Genomic DNA, 23,977 nt, shown 5'->3' on the forward strand with positions numbered 1-23,977 from the left:
CTGTCAGCCTGTTCAAGGCAGCAGAATGTTGCTCACCCTGAATCTGAACTGCCTTGTCAGGACCTGAATGGACTCATTGTTGAGCCGTGCTTGAAGCTCGATGGAGGATAGCCTTTCCTCCACCGCAGACATTCACGCAACGACCCGCGACACTATCTCAGAGATGCCTTCACGTCCCTGCGACACTATCTCGGAGTTACCCTCCTGTACCTGTGCCACCATTGCCCTCATGCAGGAGTTGGACTCCTCCATCCTCTGCGCGATTGTGGAGAGTGTGCGTGGCACCTGTTCCAGCACCTCGGCAATGTGCTGCTGCCCCTCGATGACTCTCCTTTTCATGTCTGGCCCCCAGGGTTCAGCATCTGGATCCAGCTGAGGAGAGCCTGGAGAAGAGTGCTCCGACCGCCGCGGACTCTGCACGGCTGCCCCTGCCACTAGGGTCTGCTCGTGCTCACATGTGCGTGGTGACTCAACATGTGCAAGCCCACCTAAGTGAGGACGGGGACCCACCGAGGTGTATGTATCTGCGCTGGTGGATGCATGGCTCAGATGCGACGATGGACCCTCAGAGACCGGCAGGTCCTCTAAGGAATCGCCCTCCACACTCATGGCGCTCGCAGATGGCCCTGCAAGCGAACAGAAAGCAATATTATGCACGTGGACAGATATTGAGGTGCAGCTGATGCCAAGTGATGCTAAGATCATGCGCTACCTTGAGTGCTGAGTGTTAGCTTTCTGTGACCGGCCGTTTGTGCAATCCTAGCCTCGGCATCCGCCACGGACAGGCGCTCCAGCGTGCGGCTGATGTCGAACGCCTGATGCTCCGCGTCCGTTAGGACCACCTGGTGTGGCGGGCCCCCTCAGGTCCATGCCCTCTCCCGGAAGTTCTGGTATCTCTTCTCCTATCAAGGCAAAACACAAAGACGTGATTGAGTGAAGCTTGCATGGTGAGCCGCTGCATGCATTGGTGTGGGTGGGGTTGAGAGTGAGGGAGATGCATGGGATAGTCAGTGTGCAACATCGCCATGATATTGTATGAGGATTGAGTTGCGTGGTAGTGTTCGAATTAGGACAGGGGCGGTGAGTACGTGCAGGCAAGATGAGGATGATAGTTGAGTGGATGTGAGGAGTGATGCGAGAGCGTTGTGGTGGCAGTGCAGAATGAGTTGTGTGGTGGTGGGAGTGATGTGGGAGACGGAGTGAGGGAGAATGCGTAAGTATACTCACTTTGCCAACCCGGTTAAATCATTAAATCTCATCTGTCACTGTACCCAGGTTCGTGTCACATTACCGCTGCTGCTGACCTCCTCGGCCACCTCCAGCCATGCCTTCTTCGTGGTGGAGGGAGGGCACTTCCTCCCATCAGACGGGAAAAATATTTCCCTCCTCCTCCTCACCCCATCCAGCAGCAGCTGGAGTGAGGAGTCTGAAAATCTTGGGCCTGCCTTCCCTCTGGCGTGCTCGATGGTGCAGCATTGGTTGTTTGCTGCAGTCGGAGCATTGGTGTGAGAATCCCTACGTGGTCAGTTTTCGGTAAAATATTAAAATGCCTACGTGGCAAAGAAGCAGAATGCAAAATGGTTAGAAAGGGTTAATTAGTTAGTAACTGAGATTGATACAAGTGGCCTGGCCCTCCTGCTGGGCCATATGTTTGCTTAGTCAGCAGGCCTGCATTGTCTTATCAATGATAGGTCTTTGATGTGAGTCAAGGACTGGTCTGAATGTCTCCATGTTTATGGCAGATCAATATAGGGAACGAGCTTAGCCAAAGTTGAAAGACATTCCAGGTTGGGAGATAAGGAACAGAAGGAACAGGGAAGAACATTCTAAGTTGGAAAGTGAGGAAGTTATCCCCTTTGATGTCTAACAGCAGCATGATCAGCACATGGACGATTTATGATTGGTCGGAAATAATGTAACCTCGCATGGCAACCTGTGCCCGGCTTATGATTGGTGTTGACCCTCGTTAAGTATGTTCCAACCCTATTGATTTGTATAAAAACGTGTGGACTTCTGTATGTTGTTGTTCTTGCTCTGCCAGCATAGAGGGACTCTATCAGGAGTCCAAATCAATGCTGCAGACTAAGAACCCTGCTATTAAAGATGTGTTGGACTTTAAAATGTATTCGACTTCAGTTATTACTGAACCAGACTGAGGGGAAAGAATCCGGATCGTCAGGTGGACTGCCCCTTTAAATAGATCTCCTCCAGCTGACAGACCATACTGCGCATGCGCAGTCCGCACGCCGCGCAGCTGACCGGCGGGAAACCCACAGGCAAAGGTAAGTGGCTCCAATTACCCTTTAATTGCGTGCGGAGCACACTGATTTCAACGGTCACATTACCCACGCGCCCAGTCGACCCCCTGCTGAGAACCCACTGCCCTGCAAAGATCGACCCCACTGTGTCAGATTTTGGGTGGTGGGGATCGTGTCCGATTTTGTTAGAAGGGGATTGTGCCAGAATTTAAGGGGACAGGGAGCTGTTTTACATTTTAAGGGAGGGAACAGTATCAGAAATTGGGTGAGTGGACTGCAACAGATTTTGGGGGAGTGGGAGCTGTGTCAGATTTTGGGGGGAGGGGCTGATTCAGATTTTGAGGGTGGGGCTGTGTCGTATTTTGACGAGGGGACTGTGTCAGTTTCTGGTTGAGGGGAGTTGTGTCAGATTTTGGGGGGACGGGAGTGTCAGATTTTGAGGGGAGGGGGAGTTTAGTCAGATTTTCGTGAAGGGATTGAGTCAGATTTTGGGTGAGGGGGCTGTCAGATTTGAGTTGAGTGGACTCTGTCTGGTTTTGGGGTTGGGTACTATGTCAGATTTTGTGGGGTGATCTGTGTCAGATTTTGGCATAGGGCACTGCGTCCTGCTGTGGGGGGAGCGGGAGCTGAGTTAGATTTTGGGGGGAAGGGACTAACAGATTTTGGGGGAGGATCTCTCTCATATTTTGGGGGAAGGTAACGGTGTGAGATTTTGGGGGAACGGACTTGTGTCAGATTTTGTGGCAGGGGTCTGTGTGAGATTTTGGTGAAGGGAACTGTTTCAGACTTTGGTGGATTGGACTGTGCCAGATTTTGAGGAAGGGCAATCTGTCTGATTTTGTGGGGAGTGATCTGTGTCTGATTTTGTGCGGAGTGGTCTATTACAGCTTTTGTGGGAGGGGACTGTGTCAGATTTTGGTAAAGGGAACTGGGCCAGATTTTGGTGGAGGTGGAGCTGTCTCATTTTTGGGGGAAGGACTGTGTCAGATTTTATCGGGAGTAGTCTGTGTCTGTTTTTGTGGGGAGGGGTCTGTTTTTAGGTTTTGTGGGGGAAGAGTGTGTCAGATTTTGGAGGGAGGAGACTGTTTCAGATTTTAGTGAAGGGAACTGTGTCAGATTTTGTGGGAGGGTCCGTTTCAGATTTGAGGGGAGCGTAAACTGTGTCAGATTTTCGGGGAAGAGACTGTATCAGATTTGGTGGGAGGGGAACTCTTTCAGATTTTGTGGGATGGGGAGCTGTCTCAGATTTTGGAAGGAGGGGTGTGTATCAGATTTTGGTGGAGGGGACATTTGTGTGAATTTGTGGGGGCAGTGTCAGAGTTTGGTTGGAGGGGAGCCGTGTCAAACTTGGAGTATTTGGGGGCCGAGGACTGTCTCGGATTTTAGAGCAAGTGGCGCTGTGTCACATTTTGGGGGAAGGGAGTGTGTCAGATTTTGGAGGAGGGGAACTCTGTCAGAATTTAGGGAAGAGCGACGGTTTCAGAGTTTTGGGGAGGGGGAGCTGAGTCAGAATTTGGGAGAGAGGATTGTGTCAGATTTTGGGGGAGGCAATTGTGTCAGATTTTGTGGAGGAGACGGTATCAAATGTTATGGGGATTGTGTGTTGTGTCAGATTTTGGGGAGGGGACTGTGTCAGATACTGGGGGAGTGGGTGTTGTGTCAGATACTGGGGGAGTGGGTGTTGTGTCAGATTTTGAGGGAAGGGGACTGTGTCAGATTTTGTGGGGAGGGGACTCTGACCTATTTTGTTGGAAGTTCTGTGTCAGATTTTGGGAATGGGTGAACAGTGACTGCTTTTGGGGGAGAGGACTGTTTTAGAGTTTGGTGCGACATTTACAGGGATATGAAGGACTGTCGATATTCAGATTTCCCCCAGACTTTGCCTGTGTGAACAGGGGTCTGTGGGAGTGAGTCACAATATATTAGGGTGCCAAGGTCCCAGCGGATTCAAAGGTAGCAAATATAAACCCGCAATTCAAGAAAGGATGGAGAGAGAAAAGAGGGAACTACAGATCAGTTAGACATCAGTCTTCCGGAAAATGCTGGAATCCATTGTTAATGGTGTGGTACCAGGGCACTTGAAAATCAGAGTATGATTCGGCAGAGTCAACATGGTTTCATCAAAGGGAAATCGTGTTTGACAAATCTACTCGAGATATTGCTGATGTAACTAGCAGGGTGGATGAAGGGGAACCAGTGGAAGTATTATATTTGGATTTTCAAAAGGCATTCGTTAAGGTGAAACATAAAAGGTTATTACCGAAGATAAGGACTCATGGGGTTGGGGGTAATATAGTAGCATGGGTGGAGGATTGGTTAATGGATAGAAAACAGAGTGTAGGGATAAACGGGTCATTTTCAGGTTGGTAATGTGGTGCCGCAAGGATCAGTGCTTGGGCCTCAGCTATTTACAAACTATATTAATGAATTAGATGAAGGGACCAAGTTAAATGTACCCAAGTTTGCTGACAATACAAAGCTCGGTGGCAAAGTAAACTGTGAGGCGGACACAACAACTATGCAAAGGAATATAGACAGGTTAAGTGAATGGGCAAGAAGCTAGCAAATCGAGTATAATGTGGGGAAATGTGAGGTAATTCACTTTGGTTGGAAGAATAGGAAAACAGAATATTTTTTAAATGGAGAGAAACTATTAAATGTTGGTGTTCAGAGAGACTTTGGTGTCTCCGTACAAGAAATTTAAAAAAAAATAGCATACATGTGCAGCAAGTAATTCGGAAGACAAATGTCATGTTGGCCTTCATTGCAAGGAGTTGGAGTACAAGAGTAAGGAAGTCTTATTACAATTGTACAGGGCTTTGGTGAGACCACACCTGGAATACTGTGTACAGTTTTGGTCTTCTTATCTAAAGAAGCATAAACTTCCCTTAGAGACAGTGCACCGAAGGTTCAATAGACTGGCTCCTGGGATGAGAGGGTTGTCCTATGAGGAGAGATTAAGTAGAATGGCCCTAAACTCTCTGGAGTTTAGAAGAATAAGGAGTGATCTCATTGAAACATAAAAGATTCTGAGGGGGATTGACAGGGTAAATGCTGAGAGGTGGTTTCCCATGGCTGGAGAGTCCAGAACTAGGAGGAAAAATCTCAGGATAAGGGGTCGGCCTATTAAGACTGAGATGCGGAGAAATGTCTTCACTCAGAGGGTTGTGAATCTTTGAAATTCTCTGCTGCAGAGGGCTGTGGATGCTCAGTCGTTGAGTATTTTCAAGGCTGCGATCGATATATTCTTGGACTCCAGGGGAATCAAGGGATATGGAGATCGGGAGGGAAAGTGGAGTTGAGGTCGAAGATCAGCCATAATCTTATTGAATGGTGGAGCAGGCTCAAGGGGCCAAATAGCCTACTCCTGCTCCCGTTTCTTATGTTCTAAGGACCGTAGACATTCAGCCTTTCCATAAATTTGTCAGAATTTATAGGGGTCTGCGAGAGTGAATCAATACATAAAGGGATAGCAAGGATTATACCCAGACAATATTAGTGTTTACAGGGGTCTGTGGGAGTGGTTCAATATTTACAGCGTTACGAGGCAGTGTGCACATTCAGACAGTCCACAGACTGTGTCAAAAAGTCCTGAAGCGGATCAATATTTTTGAAGTATATGGAGTCGTTATCATCGTCTGTAGGAATATTTGCAGGAAATCCATAGACTGTCCGAATAATTACATTACAATCCAGAGACTGTGCCATTATCTACAGTTGATCCAGAGACTGCCCTAATATTTACAAGAGGATCCATAAACTTGCCAATACTGACGGGGTATTCAGAGATTGCACCAATATTCTCAGGGTGGTCTCCAAACTGACCAGTTGAATGGTTCAGTTTCCATCTCTGAATGTGAACCCAACCCATGAGAAGTGGGTAGAAACTGTCTGAAATTAAAGGATTTCACTCAGAAATAATCTGCAATCTGTAAATGAAACTGCTCTCCCTTCACATTAGTGTTGTTAGACTGCGGGTCTCATAGTTTCTGTTCGTCCAAATATTTATTAAAATAATGTACTGGACTTTGAGATTTCTATCTGTGTAATATTTGGAAAAGTATATGTTGTGATACAAAAATTGTTGGGTTTAAAGTTGTTAACTGAATCTGTTTGTTCAGTAACTGTAATTAATATCAGTCTCCATGGACCATAATTGTGTCACTGGAGTGTTTCTCTCTGTTATAAATAAGCATCTACTTTCAACATGCTATTCCATAGTGTCAATGGGAGCATCACCTCCCGCATTAACAGTGCTCATCGGCTCTACAGAAGGGAAAGAATAGATCTGAGAGCAATAGTTTGGAATTTTACAACGGTGGATCATAATTTGAGAACAAAATATTTTAATGTTACAACAATGGGTCGTAATCTGAGAACAATGGATTGGAACAGCCCATTCTGGACTTTTGAATATCTCTATGTATATTATGATTCACTGCCATTAGAGGATCGGATATATTATGCGCTCTTTGGTTCTCAAGTAATTTACTATCCACTGCTCGCTGCTGTTGGAATCTTTGGTAAGTATATCCAACTGTTAATTCTATAAACCATGTTTCGCTGTATTAATCTTCTTGTCATTCCCCGTCCCACATTCGCTGCTGTTGGTGTTACAGGTAAGACTCTATCTTCAGCTATTAATTCAATAAATCATATTTAACTGTGTTACTGTTCTTGTCGTTCCCTGTTCCACGCTGGCTGCTGTTGATGTCCCAGGTAAATCTCAATATTCAGCTATTAATTCTATAAACCATGTTTGACTGTATTACTATTCTTCTCGTTCTCTGTCCCACATTCGCTGCAGGTCGTTTTCATGGTAAGTCCCAAAATCCAGCTCAAAAATGAAAGGGGGGCATCCGTGGTGGAAGATAAATTGATGCGGGTAGAGGGTAGGGAGATATATTTACGGGGATTCATGGGTGTGAGATTTAATGCACAATGGGTCCCTGGAAGGGAGCCTTTATTTCAGGGTCCCTGAGCGTGCATCAGTTTTACAGTGTTCTTGGGCTGTCAGTAATTGAAAGGGCCCCAGACACGGTATTAATATACAGAGGATGCAGAGACGGTGATAATATACAGGGGATCCAAAGTCGTTGCTAAAATACAGAGGATCCAGAGACGGTGATAATATTAAGAGTGGCATACAGAAATCATACTAATAGTTACAGGGGATAAAGAGATTGTACTAACATTACAGGGGATCAAGAGAAAGTACTATTTACAGAGAGATTCAGAAATGGTAATAATAATTACAGGGGACCCAGGGACGGTACAAATATTTACAGTGGAGCCAGATAGGATATTAATATTTCCAGGTGATCCAGAGATGGTGTTAATATTTACAGAGGGTTAAAGAGGCGGTATTGATGTATAGAGAAGGATCCAGGAAGGGTAATAATATTTAGAGAGGGATCCAGTGACGGTACTAATATTAGCAGGAGTTCCAGAGACGGTAATAATATTTACAGGGAATCTACGGTACTAATATTTACAAGGGATCCTGAGACTGTACTAATATTTACAGGAGATCTAGGGATCGTGCAAATATTTATAGGGAATTCAGAGACGGTACGAATATTTAAATGGAATCCATAGACGTTACTAATATTTACAAGAGATCCAGAGATGGTAGTAATATTTACAGGTGATCCAGAGAACCTACCAATATTTATAGGGGTTCCAGAGACAGTACTAATATTTACAGGGACTCCAGAGACGGATTTCATATTTACATGGATCTTGAGAAGGCACCAATATTTATAAGGGAACCGGAAACGTTACTATTATTTACAAAAGATCCATAGACGGTACTAATATTTGCATGGGTTCCAGAAACGGTACGAATATTTGGAGGAGATCCTCAGACGTATTAATATTTGGAGTGGATCGAGAGACGGCAGTAATATTTACAGCGGATCCAGAGACGGTACTGATATTTACGGTGGACCAAGAGAATGTACTAATATTTACAGTGTATCCAGAGTTCCTGCAATATTTATACGGGGTCCAGAAGCGGTACTAATATTTAGAGGAATATCCTTAAATTGTACTAATAACAGGGTGGGGTGCAGAGACGGAACTAATATTTACAGGGGATCCAGAAAAGATGCGAATATTTACACGGGATCCAGTGATGGTACTAATATTTTCAAGGGATCCAGAGATGATACTGATATTTACAGGGCATCCAGCTATAGCTGCAATAGTTACAGGTTATCCAGAGACGGACGGATTTCATATTTACAGGGGTCCAAAGACGATAGTACTATTTACAATGCTTCCAGAGAGAGTGCTAATGTTTACATAGAATCCAGAGACGTCACTAATATTTGTAGGGGGTCCAAAGATGGTACTAATGTTTACAGTGGATGCTGAGGCGGTGCTAATATTTATGGGGATCCAGAGTAGGTACTAACATTTACAGTGGATCCAGAAAAAGTACTAATATTTACTGTATATCCGGAGACGATACCATTATTTACAGGGAATCCTGAAGCGGTTATAATAATTACAAGTATTTCAGAGATCGTGCAAATATTTACAGGGGATCCAGAGGCGATACTAATATTTTCACAGGATCCAGAGACGGTAACAATATTTACAAGGGATCCTGAGATCGTTCTAATATTTGGAATGGATCCAGAGACGCACAAATATTTAAAGGGGATCAAGAGAGAGATCCCATAATTACAGGAGGTTCACAGACGGTACTAATATTTACAGGGGATCCAGAGGGAGTACTAATGTTTACAATGGATCCAGAGATGCTGCTAATATTCACTGGGATTCCACTGATGCGACTAATATTTATGGGGATCCGGAGACTGTACGAATAGATATAGCAGATGCTGAGGCGGTGCTAATGTTTACGGGATCTGGAGTAGTTACCAATATTTACAGTGGATCCAGAAATGGTACTAATATTTCCAGGGGAACCAGTGAGGTATCAATATTTAGAGCGGTTCCAGTGACGGTGCTAATATTACAAGGAATGCTTAGTTGATACTAATATTTGTAGGGGTTTCAGAGATCGTGTTAATATTTAAAGGGGGCAAAGCGACATTTATAATATCCAGCGATGGTGCTAATATTTACATGGGGTCCATAGTCGATATTAATATTTACAAGGGATCCAGGAAAGGTACTAATATTTATAGGGAATCCAGAGATGCGACTAAAATTTAGTGGGGATCCAGTGACGGTATTTATATTTACATTTTATTCAGATACGGAAGTAATATTTACGGGGATCCAGAATAGGTACTAATAATTACAATGGGTCCAGAAACCGTACCAATATTTACAGGTTGTCCATAAATTGTGCTAATATTTAAAGGGGGTAAAGGGACGGTAGTAATATTTAAGAACATAAGAACGTAAGAAATAGGAGCAAGAGGAGGCCAATCGGCCCTTCGAGCCTGCTCCGCCATTTAATAAGATCGTGGCTGATCTGATCGCAACCTCAAATATAAATTCATGTCCAATTTCCTGCCCGCTCCCCGTAATCCCTAAGTCCCACTACTTCGAGGAAACTGTCTATTTTTGTTTTAAATTCATTCAATGATGTAGCTTCCAAGGCTTCCTGGGGCAGCAAATTCCACAGACCTAACACCCTCTGAGTGTAGAAGTTTCCCCTCATCTCAGTTTTGAAAGAGCAGCCCCTTATTCTATGATTATGCACCCTAGTTCTAGTTTCACCCAACCTTGGGAACATCCTCACCGCATCCACCCGATCAAGCCCCTTCACAATCTTATATGTTTCAATAAGATCGCCTCTCATTCTTCTGAACTCCAATGAGTAGAGGCCCAATCTACTGAACCCCTCCTCATATGTCCGCCCCCTCATCCCCGGGATTAACCGAGTGAACCTTCTTTGTACTGCCTCGAGAGCAAGTATGTATTTTCTTAAGTATGGACACCAAAACTGTATGCAGTATTCCAGGTGCGGTCTAACCAATTCCTTATATAACTGCAGCAATACCTCGCTGTTTTTATATTCTATCCCCCTAGCAATAAACGTCAACATTCTGTTGGCCTTCTTGATCACCTGCTGCACCTGCATACTAACGTTTTGATTTTCTTGCACTACGACCCCCAGATCCCTTTATACTGCAGTACTTTCCAGTTGCTGCCATTAAGATAACAACTTGCTCTCTGATGTTTCCTGCCAAAGTGCATAACCTGACATTTTCCAATATTGTATTGCATCTGCCAATTCTCCGCCCACTCACCCAGCCTGTCTATATTCCCTTGTAAGTTTTTTATGTCCTCCTCACTCTCTACTTTCCCTCCCATCTTTGTATCATCTGACAACTTTGATATGTTACACTCGGTCCCCTCCTCCAAATCGTTAATATAGCTTGTAAAGAGTTGGGGACCCAGCACCGACCTCTGCGGAACACCACTGGTTATTGTTTGCCAGTCCGAAAATGAACCATTTTTCCCAACTCTCTGCTTCCTGTTAGCTAACCAATCCTCCACCCATGCTGGAATGTTACCACCAATCCAGTGATTCTTTATCTTGAGCAATAATATTTTATGTGGCACCTTGTCGAATGCCTTCTGGAAATCTAAATACACTACGTTCACTGGTTCCCCTTTATCCACCCTGTACGTTATGTCCTCAAAGAACTGAAGCAAATTTGTCAGACATGACTTCCCCTTCGAAAAGCCATGCTGACTTTGTCCTATTAAATTATGTTTATCCAAATGTTCCGCTACTGTCTCCTTAATAATAGACTCCAAAATTTTACCCACCACAGATGTTAGTCTAACTCGTCCATAATTTCCAGCCTTCTGCCTACTACCCTTTTTAAATAAGGGTGTTACATTAGCAGTTTTCCAATCTGCCGGAACGTTTGCTGAGTCCAGAGAATTTCGGAAAATTATTGCCAGAGCATCCACAATCCCTGCTGCCACTTCCCTCAAGACCCTAGGATGTAAGCCATCAGTTCCAGGGGATTTATACGCCTTGAGTCCCATTAATTTTCTGAGTACCAATGCCTTCGTGATTTCAATGGTATTTCGCTCCTCTCCGCCTCGAGCCCCCTGTTTGTCCAGTGTTGGGATATTCTTAGTGTCCTCTACCGTAAAGACTGAAACAAAATATTTGTTCAGCATTTTTGCATCTCCATGTTTCCCACCATTAATTTCCCGTTCTCATCCTCGAAGGGACCTACGTTTGCCTTAGCCACCCTTTTTCTTTTTATATAACTGTAGAAACTCTTGCTATCTGTTTTTTATATTTTTTGCTAATTTATTTTCATCATCTATCTTCCCTTTCTTAATCAATCCTTTGGTTACTTTTTGCTGTCTTTTGAAGGCTTCCCAATCTTCTATCTTCCCACTAAGTTTGGCGACCTGATATGTCCTTGTTTTTAGTCGGATACTATCCTTAACTTCGTTACTTAGCCACGGATGGCTGTCATTACATTTACACCCTTTTTTCCTCAGTGGAAATTTTTTTTTTTTAAATTTTAAAATAACTCCTTAAATGAACACCACTGCTGATGTACCGTCTTACCCTTTAATCTATTTTCCCAGTCCACTTTGATCAATTCCGCTCTCATACCATCATAGTCTCCTTTATTCAAGCTCAGGACGCTCGTTTGAAATCCAACCTTCTCACCCTGTAATTTTATATGGAATGTAACCATGTTATGGGCACTCATTCCAAGGGGATCCTTAACTAGGACATTGTTAATTAATCCTCTCTCATTACACAGGACCATGTCCAAGGTTGCTTGCCCCCTTGTCGGATCAGTTACATACTGCTCAAGAAATCCATCCCCAATGCACACAATAAACTCGTCCTCAAGGCTGCCCTGCCCAATTTGATTTGTCCAGTTAATATGATAGTTAAAATCCCCCATAATTATAGCTGTTCCCTTTTTACATGCCCCGACTATTTCCTGGTTAATACTTCTTCCAGCAGAGTTGCAACTATTAGGAGACCTATATACTCCGCCCAATAGTGTTTTTTCCCCTTATTATTCCTTGTCTCTGCACAAACTGTTTCCTTATCCTGATCCTTTGTCCCAATATCATTTCTCTGTATTACAGTGATTCCTTCCTTTATTAACATAGCCACCCCACCTCCCCTTCCTTCCTGCCTGTCCTTCCAGATTGTTAAATACCCTGGTATATTTAAGTCGTTGTCACCCTGCAGCCATGTTTCTGTAATGGCCATAAGATCATACCCATACGTAGTTATTTACGGGGGATACAGAGATGGTACTAATATGTACAGACGATCCAAAGACGCTACTATTATTTATGGAGGATCCTGTGATGGTTCTAATATTTACAGGGGATCAAGAGATGGTTGCAATATTTACAGGGGATACAGAGACACTGCTAATATTTACAGGGGATCCGGAGTCGAATTTCATATCTGCAGGGATTCCGAGACGGTGCAAATGTTTACTGGTGATCCAAAGGCAGTACTAATATTTGTGGGGGATCCAGAGACCGTGCTAATATTTACTGGGGATCCAAGACTGTACTAATGTTTACAGTGGAACCAAAGGGAGTACTAATATTTGCAGAGGATCCAGAGAGAGCGCTAATGTTTACGAGGGATCCCGAGGCAATATTAATATTTGCAGGGGATCCAGAGACAACACTAATATTTACATCGGATCCAGTGACGGTACTGATATTTACACAGCATACTGAGATGGTATTAATATTTACAGGGGTATCCAGAGCTGTGCTAATATTTACAGGAGATCCATAGAGAGAGTTAATGTTTACAGGAGATCAAGAGATCACTCAAATGTTTGCAAAGGATCCAGAGATAATAATATTATTTTCTGTGTCCCAGAGATTTTAATTATATTTACAGGGGGTCCAGAGTCCGAATTAATATTCACAGGGAATGCAGAAACGGTGCTAATATTTACAGGGAATCCAGATTGTGTGCTAACATTTACAGGAGATCCAGTGATCGTACTGCTATTAACAGGGGATCCTGAGATGGCCCTAATATTTATAGCGGATGCAGAGAATATAATAATGCTCGCAGGGGCCCAGAGACGGTGATAATATTTACAGGGGATCCAGAGAGGTAATAATGCTAACAGGGGTTCCAGAGAAAGTTCTAATGTTAACAGGAGATCCAGAGTTTGTGCTAACATTTACAGGGGATCCATATACGGTACTAATATTCATAGGGGATCCAGAGACCTTATTAATATTTACAGGTGACGTAGAGGTCGTCACAATATTCACAGGCGATCCAGAGACGTTAATTAAATTTACACGTGATCCAGAGATCACAATAATATTTACAGGTTATCCAGAAATCATCCCAATATTTACGGGCGATTCAGACACGTTATTTAAATTTACAGGAGATCTAGAAATCATAATAATATTTACAGGGGACCCAGAGATATTAATAATATTGACAGGGCATCCAGAGGTGTAATAATATTTAAAGGGGATCCAGAGGCTTTACTAATATTTACAGCGGATCCATAAACGATATTAATGCTTACAGTGGACCCCGAGATCATACTAATATTTCATGGGATCCAGAGATGTTTCTAATATTTGGTTGGGATACGGAGACGATACTAATATTTACGGTGGATCCAGAGACAATTGTAATATTTACAGGGAATCTGGAGACAGTTGTAATATCTGCAGGGGATCCAGAGATGGATTTCATATTTACAGTGGATCCAGAGACGGCACTAATATTTGTAGGGGACCAAGAGACGTTACTAATATTCATAGCGGATACATAGGCCGTGCGACTATATACAGTGGGTCTAGAGCCGGTACTAATATTTAAAGGGGACCCATGGGCAGTAATAATATTTTGAAGAGGTCCAGAGGCGGTATTAATTTTTTAGATGGTCCACGGGCGGTACTAATAATTCAAAAAGGTCCCAGAGAACGCACGAATATTCACAGGGGATCCAGAGATCATACTAATATTTACAGTGGACCCAGAAATGGTTATAATATATATGGGGGATCCAGAGACGGTACTGATACTTGCAGCGGATACAAAGACGGTACTAATATTTACAGGGGATCCAGAAACGTTACTAATATTTATAGGGATGCCGTGTCGGTAATTCTACTTACAGGGGTCCGTAGAGTGGACTAATATTTCGAGGGGATCCAGGGATTTTACTAATATTTACGTGGGTCCAAAAAAGGTGCCAATATTTAAAGGGGTCGAGAGATTTTACTAATTATTAAGGGGGTCCATTGACGGTGCTAACCTTTATAGGGGTCCAGAGACTTTACTAATATTTCGAGGGGATCCAGAAGCGGTAATGAAATTTACAGGTGACTGACAAACTGTGCTCATACTTACGGGTGATCTGTAGAGGTGTTACTCGTTACAGGGCATCCAGAAACGGAACTAATATTTATCTGGAATCGAGGGACCGTACTAATATTGATATGGGATCCAGAGATGGTACTTGTAATCCAGAGCTTGTACTGTCCAGATCCACTGTAAATGTTAGTACCGTCTCTGCATTCCACGTTAATATTATGAGAGTCTCAGGATTGCCTGCCAAATATTAACATCATCCCTGGACGCTGTGAAAATGTTAGCACAAACTCCGAATACCCTGCAAATATTAGTGTGCTCTCTGTCAAATGTAAATATTACTATGGTCTCTGAATTCCCTGTAAATTTTAATACTGATTCTTGATCCCCTTTAAATATTAGTGCGATCTCTGGATTATGTGTAAATTTTAATAACGTCTCAGGATCGTCTGTGAATATTTCTACCTTCTCTGGATCCATTGTAAATAATGGTAATATATGTGGATAACCTGTGAATATTTGTACCATCCCTGGATTCCCTGTAAATAATGGTACTATATGTGGATAACCTGTGAATATTTGTACCATCCCTGGATTCCCTGTAAATATTATTACCGAATCTGGATCTCCTGCAAGAGATCCAGAGTAATATTTAAATTTGACCCAGAGAACACACTAATATTTACAGGGTATCCGGAGTTTGTGCTAACATTTGCATAGCGTCCAGGAATGATGTTAATATTTGGCAGGCAATCCTGAGACTAATAATATTAACAGGGAATGCAGAGACGGTACTAATATTTACAGTGGATCTAGATACGGTACTTAGACTTTCAGTGGATCTAAAGAAGGTACTAATTACTACAGGTACTGCAGGAGATCCAGAGATGGTACTAATTTTTACAGCGGTCCAGGAAGCTTTCTAGTATTTACAGTGGACCCAGGGATGTTACGAATATTTACAGGGGATCCAGGAAGAGTGCAAATATTTACAGGGAATCCAGTGACGGTACTAAAATTAAAGGGGATACAGGAAAGGTACCAATAGTTACAGGGGATCGCCAGAAGATCCTACTACTCACCAGGGGATCCAGAGTTCGTGCGAATATTGACAGGTAATCCAGAGAAGGTACTAACATTTAATGGGGATCGAAAGGCAGTACTAATATTTACAAGATGTCCAGAGACTGAACGAATATACAGATGAGATCCACAGATGATACCATCAATTATATTGGATCCAGAGTTCATGTTAATATTACAGGTGATCGAGAGACTGCACTTATATATACAGGGGATCCAGGTACTTCACTAATATTTACAGAGTATCCAGTGACGTTAATAATATTTCAGGGGATCCAGAGACAGTGCTAATATTTATAGGAGAACTAGGGACGGTGGTAATATTTTTAGGGAATCCTGAGACTTTACTAATCTTGACAGCGGATCCAGTGGCAGTATTAATATTTTACGGGGGTGCATGATGGTACTAATAATTACAGGTGAACCAGAGATCGTGCCAATATTGACAGGGGAACCAGAGGTTATAAGAATATTTATAATGTATCAGGTGACGGTAATAATATTAATAGGTGAACTATAGAATCATAGAATCATACAAAAATTATGGCACAGAAGGAGGACATTCGGCCCATCGTTTCCGCGCCGGCCGAAAATGAGCCACTCAGCCTAATCCCACTTTCCAGCTCTTGGTTCGTAACCTTGTAGGTTACGGCACTTCAGGTGCACATCCAGGTACTTCTTAAACGATTTGACGGTTTCTGCCTCGACCACCCTTTCAGGCAGTGAGATCCAGATCCTCACCACCCGCTGGGTGAAAAAGAAATTCTCAGCTCCCCTCTAATCCTTCTACCAATCACTTCAAATCTATGCCCCCTGGTTATTGACCTATTTAATAAGGGAAATAGGTCCTTCCTATCCACGCTATCTAGTCTCCTCATAATTTTGTACACCTCAATTAAATCACCCCTCAGCCTCCTCTGTTCCAAAGAGAACAGCCCCAGCCTATCCAATTTTTCCTTACAGCTAAAATTCTCCCGTCCTGGCAATATCCTCGTAAATCTCCTTTGTACCCTGTCTCGTGCAATTATATCCTTCCTGTAATGTGGTGACCAGAACTGTACACAGATCGAGAGACTATACTAATACTTACAGGGTATCAACAGACGAAATTATATTTTACAGGGGAATCCCGAGATCACAGTAATATTTACAAGGTGTCTAGAGATGGTTCTAATATCTAAATGGGATCCAGGGACGATATTAAAATTTACAAGGGTTGCAGAGAGAGTAATAATATATGATGTGGAGATGCTGGTGATTGACTGGGGTGGACAAATGTAAGGAGTCTTACAACACCAGGTTATAGTCCAACAGCTTTATTTAAAATCGCATGCTTTCAGAGGCTTTCTCCTTCGTCAGGTGAGTGTGGGATTCGATAAAGGTACAGCATATATAGTCAGAGAACAATGCCTGGTGATTACAGATAATCTTTCTAACTGCCAGTTATCAATGCAATCAAAGGAGTTGAATAGTGTTCAGACAGAGAAACATTACATACAAGGCTACTGCATACATTAACAGTCAGAACATAAAGACAGCGAGAGAGAGAAACATCCGAAAAGCAGAGAAAGAGAGAGAATGACCAGTTGTATTAAAAACAGATAACTTTTTTTCGCTGGTGGGGTTACATGTAGCGTGACATGTACCCAAGATCCCGGTTGAGGCCGCCCTCATGGGTGCGGAACTTGGCTATCAATTTCTGCTCGACGTTTTTGCGTTGTCGTGTGTTTTGAAGGCCGCCTTGGAGAACCCTTACCCGAAGTTTGGGGAATACTTCAGCAGTCAAGGACATTCAGCCTCCGATCTTCGGGTAAGTGTTCTCCAAGGCGGCCCTCGAGACACACGACAACGCAAAATCGTCGAGCAGAAATTGATAGCCAAGTTCCGCACCCATGAGGACGGCCTCAACCGGGATCTTGGGTTGATGCCACGCTACATGTAACACCACCAGCGAAAAAAAATTATCTGTTTTTATACAACTGTTCATTCTCTCTCCTTCTCTGCCTTTCGAATGTTTCTCTCTCTCTCTCTCTGTCTTTATGTTCTGACTGTTAGTGTATTCAGTAACCTTGTATGTAATATTTATCTGTCTGAACACTATTCCACTCCTTTGATTGCATTGATAACTGGCAGTTAGAAAGATTATCTGAAATCACCAGGCATTGTTCTCTGACTATATATGCTGTACCTTTATGGAATCCCACACTCACCTGACGAAGGAGGAAACCTCCGAAAGCTTGTGATTTTAAATAAAGCTGTTGGACTATAACCTGGTTTTGTAAGACTCCTTACAGTAATAATATATACAGGGGATCCGCAGACGATACTAATATTTGCAGTGGATGCAGGAATCGTACTACTATTTGTCGGGAATCCAGAGACTGAAAGAATATTTACAGGGGATCCCAAGATGGTACTAAAATTTAGAGAATCTAGAGATAGTACTAATATTTACAGTCGAATCCAATGTCGGTATTTCTATTTAAAGGGGTCCAGAGACGGTATTAATATTTACAGGGGATCCAGGGACGGTAATAATATTTACAGGGGATCCACAGATGATACCAGTATTTACAGGGGCATCCAGATATCTTGCTAATATCTTTAGGGGATCCAGAGACGGTAATAACATTTACAGGGGATCCAGAGATTGTACTTATATTTACAGCGGATCCAGAAACTTTACTCATATTTACAGTGGATCCAGATATTGTACCAATATTTACAGGGGTCCAGAGACGGCACTAATATTTACAGGGGATCCAGAAATGTTACCAATATTTAGAGGATATCCAGAGTCTGGTGTAATATTTACAGGGGATCCACAGATATCGCACCAATATTTACAGGGGATCCACAGATTTAACTAATATTTATTGGGGGACCAGAAAATGTACCAATATTTCCAGGATATGCAGAGACGATAGTAATTTTTACGGGGATCCACAGCTGATAATAATATTTACAGGGACATCGAAAGGTCGTGCTAATATCTTCAGGGGATCAAGAGATTTTACGAATATTTGAAGGGGATCGAAAGAGGGTACCAATATTTACAGGTGGATCCACAGATGTTATTAATAGTTACAGGGGGATCCTGGGACGGTACTAATATTTTCAGGAGATCCAGAGTGGGTACTAATATATACAGGGGAATCCAGAGAAGGTACTAATATTCATAGAGGGGTCCCGAGACGATACTAATATTTACAGAGAATCCAGAGATGGTATTAATATTTACAGGGGATCCGGAAGTTGTACTAATATTTACAGTGGATCTGGAGATCGTACTAATATTTACAGAGGATCCACAGATCATATTAATAATTACAGTTGATCTGGATACGGTACTAATATTACAGGGGTTACAAAGACGGTATTAATATTTGAAAGGGATCCATAAACGATACTAATGTTTGCAAGGGATGTACAGATGCTATTAATATTTGCAGTGGAGCCAGAGACAGTACTAATATTTACAGCGGATCCGGAGAAGCTATTAATATTTGAAAGGATATTTAAAGAAAAGGCATTAATATTTACCTAGAATCTAGAGATGGTACTAAAATTTACTTCCAATCCAGGGACGGTACTCATGTTTACAGGTGATCCAGAGAAGGACCAATATTTACAGGGGATCCAGAAACAGTATTAATATGTACAGGAACATAGAGATGGTATTCATCTTAAGAGTGGAACCAGAGTCGGAACTAATACTTCCAGAGGATGGAGAGATTGTGCAAATATTTACAGGGTTGCTAAGATCATGCTAATATTTACAGGTAATCCAGAGGCGGTGCTAATATTTACGGAGGATCCAAAGATGGTATTAATATTTACAGTGGACCCAGAGATGGTACTAATATTTACATGCAATCCAGGGACGATACGAATATTTAAAGGAGATCCAGAAAAGGTACTACTATTTGCAGGGGATCCACATGTGTTACTTCTATTTACAGCGGATCCAGTAATGGTACCAATAGTTACGGGGGATCCAGAGAATGTAATAATATTTGTAGGGGTCCAAACAATGTAATAAAATTGCAGAGGATCAAGAGATGTTACTAATAACTATAGGGAATCCAGAGACGGTATTAATATCTCCAGGGGATCCAGACACTGTGCAAATATTTACTGGGGATCCAGAGATGTTACAGATATTGACAGGGGATCCAGAGATGGCACTAATATTTACAGGAGGCCCCGGGACCGTAACAATATTTACAGGGGATCCCGACACGGTACTCATATATACAGGAGATGAAGGGATGGCACTAATATTTACAGGCGATTCGGAGTCATTACTAATATTTAAAGGGGATCCAGATATGGTAATAATATTTACGGTGGCCCAGAGACGGTAATAATACTCACAGGGATCCAGAGTCAATACTAATTGGTAAAGTGGATTCAGAGATCACTCCAATATTTACAGGGGATCGAGAGATTGTACTTTTATTTACAGGTGATCTACAGACTGTACTAATATTTCCATGGGATACAGAGTTCGTGCTAATATTTAGAGGTGATCCAGAGACGGTACTAATATATAGAGGGGAGCCAGTGATATACTAATATTTACAGGGGATCCAGAGAAAGTGCTAATGCTTATAGGGAATCCAGGGACGGTACGAATATTTAGAGGGGACCCGGAAGTCGTACTAATATTTAAAGGGGATCCACAGTTTATACGAATATTCATATGGCGTTCCAGAGGACGTACTAATATTTACCGGGGTCCAGAGACGATATTAATATTTACAGGGGATCCAGAGTCGATACGAATATTTATAGGGTAACCAATAATCACACCAACATTTACAAGGAATCCAGAGATCGTACACATGTTTACAGGTGACTCACAGACGTTACTGATATTTACATGGGATACAGAGTTCTTGCTAATAATTAGAGGTGATCCAGGTACGGTGCTAATATTGTCAGAGAATCCAAAGACGCTACTAATGTTTACAGGGGATCCAGAGATCGCCCTATTGTTAACAGGCGATCCGCGGATAGTATTAATATTGACAGGCGATCCATAGTCGGTACTAATATTTACAGCGGATCCAGAGAAGGTGCTAATATTTTAGGGAATCCAGAGATGGTACTAATATTTACAGGGGACCCAGAAATGTTAAAAATATTTAGAGTGGATCCAGTGACGGTGCTAATATTTACAGGAGACCCAGAGATGCTACTATTAATTACAGGGTATCTAGAGACAGCAGTAATATTAGAAAGGGAGCTAAGTATTAATATTTACAGGGGATCCAGAGATCGCCCTATTGTTAACAGGCTATCCGCCGATAGTATTAATATTTACAGGCGATCCATAGTCGGTACTAATATTTACAGCGGATCCTGAAACGGTACTAATATCTACAGGGAAGCCAGAGCCAGTACTCATATTTACAGGGGATCCAGAGACGGAGCTAATATTTACATTGTGTCCCAGCCTGATGTATAATTTCCTTGTTTACTTCCCTTCCTTGCAGTGAACTTATTAACGATTATGATCCTCTCTCGGGGAAAGTGCGGTCTCTCCAAATGTGTCACTCGGTACCTATTGGCCATGGCAGTGGGCGATCTACTGGTCGTTATCACTGATCTGATACTCAGGCAGATTCCGATTGCTTATCAGGTTCATTTTCAGTTCCTGGATTCAATCCCCGTGTGTAATATCCACGCCGTCCTGCTTTTCGCGGCCACAGACTGTTCTGTCTGGTTCACCGTTACTTTCACATTTGATCGTTTTGTGGCCATTTGTTGTGAGAAGCTGAAAAGTAAATATTGCACCGAGAAAACGGCAGCTGTGGTTCTGGGAACAGTGAGTGTGCTGGGCTGTTTGAAGAATATGTTCTGGTACTTTATGTTCAGGCAGCAGTATTTACTTTCCAATCAACCCTGGTTTTGTGAGACAACAAACAATGTTTTAGAATCACGTGTGTGGGCAGCAATCGAACTACTTCATTACATCCTCACCCCGTGTGTCCCATTCGTTCTGATTCTGCTGCTCAATGCTTTCACCGTCAGACACATTTTAGTGGCCAGCAGCGCCCGCAGGAGACTCCGGACTCACAGCAGCAGGGAGAGCCCCAGAGACCCAGAGATGGAGAGCCGAAGGAAATCCATAATTTTACTGTTCGTTATATCAGGGAACTTTATCCTGTTGTGGGCAGTGTTTACTCTGACTTGTATATGGAGCCGGATGTTGTTTTTGGGGTATGGGTCTGTGATTGCACCTGACTTTGTACAAGAACTGGGATTCATGCTCCAGCTCCTGAGTTGCTGCACAAACACATGTATTTATGCCGTCTCACAGACTAAATTCAGAGAGCAGTTGAAGAATGTGGTGACATATCCCTTTACTGCATGTGTTAAATTCCTGAAATAATGAGACGATCAGAAGAGTTCTCTCTCATACTGTATCTGATTCTCTCTCCACCAGGCTCCTAACACTGTCTGTTCTGCAATCACTGAAACACTATAAACCAGAGGCAATTTATCAAATCATTTAAAGCGCTTGTCCAAATTCATATCTCAAGCAGTATAAGTTGTAAAATAATATGTCGCAAATAATTGCACCAAATGTTTCACCATGTCGGAGAATTTAAATGTAATAAAATAAACAACAATACAAGGTGCCGGTGACAGGTGTGTTAAAGGGGCGGGACGCAGAGGAGATATCAGGACTGTCCACATTCTCAAACCAATGAACCCCAGGAGAGCAGTGAGTAGTAAAGTCCACACTCTCTCCCACACATACACACTTGCGGAGAGCAGTGAGTAGTAAAGTCCACATTCTCTCCCACACATACACACTTGGGGAGAGCAGTGAGTCGTAAAGTCCACACTCTCTCCCCACACACACACTTGGGGAGAGCAGTGAGTGTAAAGTCCACACTCTCTCCCACACATACACACTTGCGGAGAGTAGTGTGTAGTAAAGCCCACACTCTCTCCCACACATACACACTTGGGGAGAGCAGTGAGTCGTAAAGTCCACACTCTCTCCCACACATGCACACTTGCGGAGAGCAGTGAGTACTAAAGTCCACACTCTCTCCCACACATGCACACATGCGGAGAGCAGTGAGTAGTAAAGTCCACACTCTCTCCCCATCACACTCCTGGGGTGCAGTGAGTAATATAGTTCACACTCTCCCCCTACACATCCCTGGGGAGAGCAGTGAATTGTAAAATCGAAACACTCCCCCAAAAGATCAAGTGCAGCAGTGATTAGTTAAGTCCACACTCTCAAACCATCACACGCCTAGAAAGCAGTCAGCAGTCAAATCCACCCACTTTCACCCCAAAAACCCCTGGAGAATGCAGTCAATAGTCAAAACCACATTCTCTATCCCCCACACACCCAGGGGGAGAGCAGTGAGTAGTAAAGTCCACACTCTCTCCCCCACACTCCCATGGGGAGAGCTGTCAGCAGTCAAATACACACAGCACCCCCCTCCAAAAATCTCTGGAGAAAGCATTGACCAGGCAAGTCCACATTCTCCGCGCCCCACACACCCATGGGGAGAGCAGCCAATAATAGTGATTCATTCAAGGGAGAGATTGTGAGGGTTCAGAACAAACATGTCCCCACAAAGAAAAAGGGTGCGACGCCAAATCAAGAGCCCCCTGGATGACAAGCAGGATACAGGATAGGATACAACAATAAAGGCAATCTTACGCCAGTTAAGGAGAGCTCAATACTGCAGAAAGCACAGAGGTGTATCGAAAGCGCAGGGGTGAAATTTAAAAAAGGAAATTGGGAAAGCAAAGAGAGGGCATGAAAAAGGACTGGCAAGTAAATACAAGGAATAACCAAAGCTATTTTATAAATACATAAAGAGCAAGAGTATAACGAAGGAAAGAGTGGGGTCTATTGGAAACCAAAGAGGTAACCTATTTGTGGAGGTGGAAGATGTGGGCACGGTTCTCAATGAAAACTTTGCGTCTATCTTCACAAAAGAGGGGTACGTGTAGAGATTGTAGTTAAGGAGGAGGAGTGTTAAATATTGGATGGGATAAACATAGTGAGAGATGAAGTGTTAAAGTTTTTAGCATCTTTGAAAGTAGACAAATAACCAGACCTGCATGAAGTGTATCCCAGGCTGTTAAGAGAAATAAGTGAGGAAATAGCTGCGGCGCTGACCATCATTTTCGAGCGTAACCTCGGTGGTGGGCAAATTATTAGAATTGATTCTGAGGGACAGCATATACCGTCATTTAGAAAGGTACGGGTTAATCAAGGACAGTCAGCATGGATTTATTAAGGGAATGGAGTTTCTGACTAACTTGATTTTTTTTTGAGCAAGTAACAAGGAGGGTC

The 23,977-nt window shown here is 42.8% G+C and overlaps 1 protein-coding gene across 1 annotated transcript; it reads left to right on the plus strand.

Annotated features, from left to right (window-relative positions):
* Positions 1 to 6,618: 6,618 nt before the first annotated feature.
* On the plus strand, positions 6,619 to 22,039 carry LOC137310321 (probable G-protein coupled receptor 139). The gene is made up of 2 exons (XM_067978180.1): positions 6,619 to 6,781; positions 21,141 to 22,039. The coding sequence occupies exons 1-2, from the start codon at positions 6,619 to 6,621 to the stop codon at positions 22,037 to 22,039; spliced, it is 1,062 nt and encodes a 353-aa protein (XP_067834281.1).
* Positions 22,040 to 23,977: the final 1,938 nt, after the last annotated feature.

This window comes from Heptranchias perlo, unplaced genomic scaffold, assembly GCF_035084215.1.
Source record: "Heptranchias perlo isolate sHepPer1 unplaced genomic scaffold, sHepPer1.hap1 HAP1_SCAFFOLD_241, whole genome shotgun sequence".
Classification (NCBI taxonomy): Eukaryota; Metazoa; Chordata; class Chondrichthyes; order Hexanchiformes; family Hexanchidae; genus Heptranchias; species Heptranchias perlo.